Genomic DNA, 4,276 nt, shown 5'->3' with positions numbered 1-4,276 from the left:
AAGATCGGGCCACTGCACTCCAGCTTAGGCCACAGAGGAAGACTCCGTCCCCCACCCCCGCCACCGCACACACACAAAGAGATAGGATCTGGCTGTCTTCCCCAGGCTGGAGTGCAGCGGTGTGATTATCACTTACTGCAGCCCTGACCTCCTGTGCTCAAGCAATTCTCCCAAGTAGTTGGGAATACAGACACCTGTCACCACACCCAGCTAATTTTTTAAATTTTCTGTACAGACAGGACCTCATTTTGTGGCCCAGGCTAGTCTAGATCTCCTGGGCTCAAGTGATTCTCCCTCCTCAGCCACCAGAGTTGTTAGGATTACAGGAGCAAGCCACCACACCCGGCTGTGGGTTATAAATTCTGTCCCCCTCCAACAAGCAAATAACAAACAAACAAAAAAAAACCCATACTCAGTCACAGAGTGACCTGAGTCTTAGTAGTAGCATTTTAATGGCAGCAGCCCCAAGAGGAGAGTGAGAGTCTGCTCTGCCCCCGGAGCAGGGGGCTTGGGCTTGGAGGGGCCATCCCAGCAGACCTAACCATCCACCTCCTTCCATTGAACTGAGGCCAGGAAAGTGCGGATTTCCATGGGTTCCAGCGTGATGTTGGCCGGGTCCAGCTGGTAGGGAGTTTGGTGGGGTGTGGGGCCTGGAGAGGTGTAGGGGGAAGGAGGAGTGAGGGGATGCAGACTTCCTCTGACTTACCCTACTATGCTTCCTCCCCTGGTTCTGGACATAGCTGCACATCCCCGAATCTGTCTCCAGGGCCTCAGTCGCAGACTCCTAACCTGCTTCCCCAGCCCTGAATACACCCCCAGGTCCAATGCCTGGCCACTGTCCTCATATCTGACCCCAGGGGTGACGGACACCCTCCTAGAACTAGACACGAATGGGGATTTTCAAATCTTGTTCTAGGGACTAAACACCACCCACAAACCTCAAGACCCATTCCCGGTTTGCCGTACCCATTTCAGATCCGTCAAGCCCTAACCTGGATCTGCACTCTGCTCCCATACCCTCATGACCTTTTTGGGTCCTGGCCAGCATCCCATGCCTCACACATTGCCCCCAATGTGTGAGGGGCACACACTGCCGGCCCGAGGTAAGACTCCACCCCTTCCCTACCCTTGACCAGGGCCCTACCTGTGTTTGTTGTCCACTTGAGCCTGGAGGCTGCCTCACGGAGCTGGTTGGCCACCAGCGTGGTCTCCTGCAGGCGGGTGATGGTGAAGGTGGAGAACAGGTCCTGCGGGGAAGGGGATGGGCCCAGATGAGTTGGGGCAAAGCCAGGTTTCCCTTCTCTCTCTCTTTCTTGCCTCTCTCCGATCTCCTTCTCAATTCTGCCCTTCTCACCCTCAAGTTCAAGGTAACGGGGGCGCTCAGGTTACGTCCGGAATCCTCTCCCACGGCAAACTGGTGCTCCAAGCGCAGCAGCACCATCTCGGGGCCCCAGCTAGCCAGCGTGAGCAGGTGCACCGAGGGCGGCAGCTCCCTGCGCAGCCCGGAGAACTGCGGGAGAGACGGCGGGGCTGATTGGAGGGGGCGGGGCCTGGCTGGAGAAGGGCGGGGCCGAGCCAGGTCAGGAGGCAGGGCTAGGTTGTAGGGGCGGGGTTTCGCCGGAGACGGGCAGGCTCAGCCGAGAGGAGTGACAGGGAGGGCTGAGCCAATGGGGAGATGGGTCGGTCCTAAGCTTAGGGTTCGAGTCCCGACGGAGTACAACTGATGTGACTTGAGACTCTGGGAGTTATGGCGGGGCTGAAGCCGCGGGGCGGGGTGAGGCGGGACAGAGCCTGGGGGAGGTGAGAAGGCGAGGGCGGGGTTAAAGTGAAATGGGCGGGGCCGGAGGTGAGGAGGTGGTTTAGGGGCCTGAGCTACAGCTGTGCCTCTACACAGTCCAGGCGGATTGGGACTGGGCGGGGACTGCCCAGGGGATGGGGCTGGCCCGAGGGTTTGGGGCTAATTAGGAAAATCCGCAACCAAACCCGGCTCCCTGGTAGACTTCACTCCGGTCCTCTCTGCCCACCCCGCTGCCCCTCACCTGCGTGCGCGGAGGAGCCCCGAGATTGTAGGCGGCGCCGCCACCCGGGGCTAGCACCACCTGCGGGGCCAGGACCTCCTGCTCGGCCAGGAGCCGGTGCCCGGCAGCTGCAGCCTGGGCTGTGTCCAGCAGCACCAGGTGGCGCCCTCGCACCCACGCCCCCGACCCGTTCTCCATTAGTGGCTCCGATACTCCGCGTCCATCGTCCTTCAGCAGCCTTCGGTGCACCTGGAGGGAGAGTGGCCAGGAGGGGGTGAGAGTCGTGGGTTTGTGGGTGTCCTTGGGCCAGATACTGGGTAAGAGCGTGTGGGAATGTGAAGAGAAATTAAAGGGTGGGAGGAATAGATGATGAAGGTGAGGGTCTGGTAGGGCAACCTCAGCAGAGGCAGGATCCAAGTAGGCATGGGAACCAGGCCGGAGGGAGGTAAGTGCCTAACAGGGGGGCCTGGATATGGCACGTCAGAGCCTGGAGGGAGCCTGGGTAGGAAATGGAGAAAAACGGAGAGGAAAAGTCGCACATAGAAATGGAGTCCTCGGCCGGGCACGGTGGTTCACGCCTGTAATCCTAGCACTTTGGGAGGCTAAGGTGGGTGGATCACCTGAGGTCAGGAGTTCCAGACCAGCCTGGCCAACATGGTGAAACCCCCATCTCTACTAAAAATACCAAAATTAGCCGGGCGTGATGGTCTGTGCCTGTAATCCCAGCTACTAGGAAGGCTGAGGCAGGAGAATCGCTTGAACCTGGAAGGCAGAGGTTGCAGTGAGCTGAGATAGCACCATTGCACTCCAGTTTGGACAACAAGAGCAAAACTCCATTTCAAATAAAAGAAAAGAAAAAAGAAAAGAAACGGAGTCCTCAGCTTAGTGGGGCCTGAAAGCAGAGAATTGGGCCAGAAACAGCCTTCAAGGTCCAGCAGGGGCCCAGGTTGGGAAGACCCTGGCTTGGATGGGCCTCTGACCCACTCACCATGAGCTCCAGCGAGCCATCTCTCAGGCTGCTTCCCCCCTGGGAGCGGTCAGTCAGCACAGTCAGCTGCATGTTTCCATCCTGGGGGTTGAAGGGTGAGAGTGGAGGGCAGTCAACCCCAACCCCTGGCAGCCTTGAGATGCTGCAGATAAGGGGTGATTCCCTTTCTATCGAGGTACGGAGATGCAGGGTGGGGGAGAGCTACCGTGATGTAAATCCGGGTGTTGACTGGATAGTAGTTTCCTGCCACAGGCTCCGTCTGGTTCAGTTTCCAGGTGGGTCGATAATCCCGCCTGGGGTTGGGGGTGAGCTGGTCAGGCTTGGGGTCTGGCTTCCCCGCTCTTTTTTATTATTATTATTATTATTATTTTTGAGATGGAGTCTCGCTCTGTTGCCCAGGCTGGAGTGCAATGGCGTGATCTCGGCTCACTGCAAGTTCTGCCTCCCGGGTTCACGCCATTCTCCTGCCTCAGCCTCCCGAGTAGCTGGGACTACAGGCACCCACCACCACACCTGGCTAACTTTTTGTATTTTTAGTAGAGATGGGGTTTCACCGTGTTAGCCAGGATGGTCTCGATCTCCTGACCTCGTGATCTGCCCACCTTAGCCTCCCAAAGTGTTGGGATTACAGGCATGAGCCACCGCCCCCGGCCTGGCTCCCCCACTCTTCACTCTCCCTTCATCCTCTGTCTCCCATGCTTATGTAATCAGCAAATTCCCCCATCACCCCTGGGCTGCAACACACCACAAACGACACCCTCAGGGCTCTCAGTCACCCCCTACCTCCTCTCCAGGATCTCCCGGCCATTGCTGTCTGTGTAGAAGCGTCCCTTTGTCTCCAGCGGTGTGTCAAAACGGCTAATGACCTCCTTCCCCCAGGTGTCACTGTACCCAATGGGATGGCAAGGTTGTGAGCCCTGGATAAACCCCACTCTGCCCTTGCTTCCACACCCCTCTCCCAGCCTGTGCCACTCACCCCACAGGTATCGGCCCCACCGACCACTCCAACTCCAGGTGTCGCTGTCCTGGGTACAGGCGAACCACCTGGGAACACCAGGCTGAGAAGTTCTGGTGCACCTCCTGCACCAAGGGCGTCTGCAGGCACATGGGTGAGGTGGGTGTCAGCCTGTACCTTAGCAGAGGTGAGTCCTACAAATGTCCCCTCACCCTGGCCATAAAACCCATTAAAGCCTACATCAGGGTCAACCTTTAGTCACTGCCACATAATTCTTTTTTCTTTTGAGACAGAGTTTTACTCTGTTGCCCAGGA

The 4,276-nt window shown here is 57.9% G+C and overlaps 1 protein-coding gene across 2 annotated transcripts in view; it reads right to left on the bottom strand.

The window, feature by feature from the left end:
- Positions 1-428: 428 nt before the first annotated feature.
- The window catches only part of MAN2B1 (mannosidase, alpha, class 2B, member 1), a 27,673-nt gene continuing 23,825 nt past the window's right edge, over positions 429-4,276 (bottom strand). For both annotated transcript variants that reach the window (XM_011954733.1, XM_011954734.1), the window contains exons 17-24: positions 3,983-4,101; positions 3,790-3,891; positions 3,212-3,299; positions 3,007-3,087; positions 2,040-2,267; positions 1,355-1,510; positions 1,145-1,247; positions 429-650 (exon numbers count right to left, since the gene is read on the bottom strand). In XM_011954733.1, coding sequence (XP_011810123.1) covers positions 538-650; positions 1,145-1,247; positions 1,355-1,510; positions 2,040-2,267; positions 3,007-3,087; positions 3,212-3,299; positions 3,790-3,891; positions 3,983-4,101 — 990 coding nt within the window. In that variant the 3' untranslated portion in view covers positions 429-537. The remainder of the gene's footprint in view (positions 651-1,144; positions 1,248-1,354; positions 1,511-2,039; positions 2,268-3,006; positions 3,088-3,211; positions 3,300-3,789; positions 3,892-3,982; positions 4,102-4,276) is intronic.

The sequence above is a fragment of the Colobus angolensis genome, unplaced genomic scaffold, assembly GCF_000951035.1.
Source record: "Colobus angolensis palliatus isolate OR3802 unplaced genomic scaffold, Cang.pa_1.0 Scaffold39, whole genome shotgun sequence".
Classification (NCBI taxonomy): domain Eukaryota; kingdom Metazoa; phylum Chordata; class Mammalia; order Primates; family Cercopithecidae; genus Colobus; species Colobus angolensis.
This window is presented reverse-complemented; position numbering and strand designations above follow the sequence as displayed.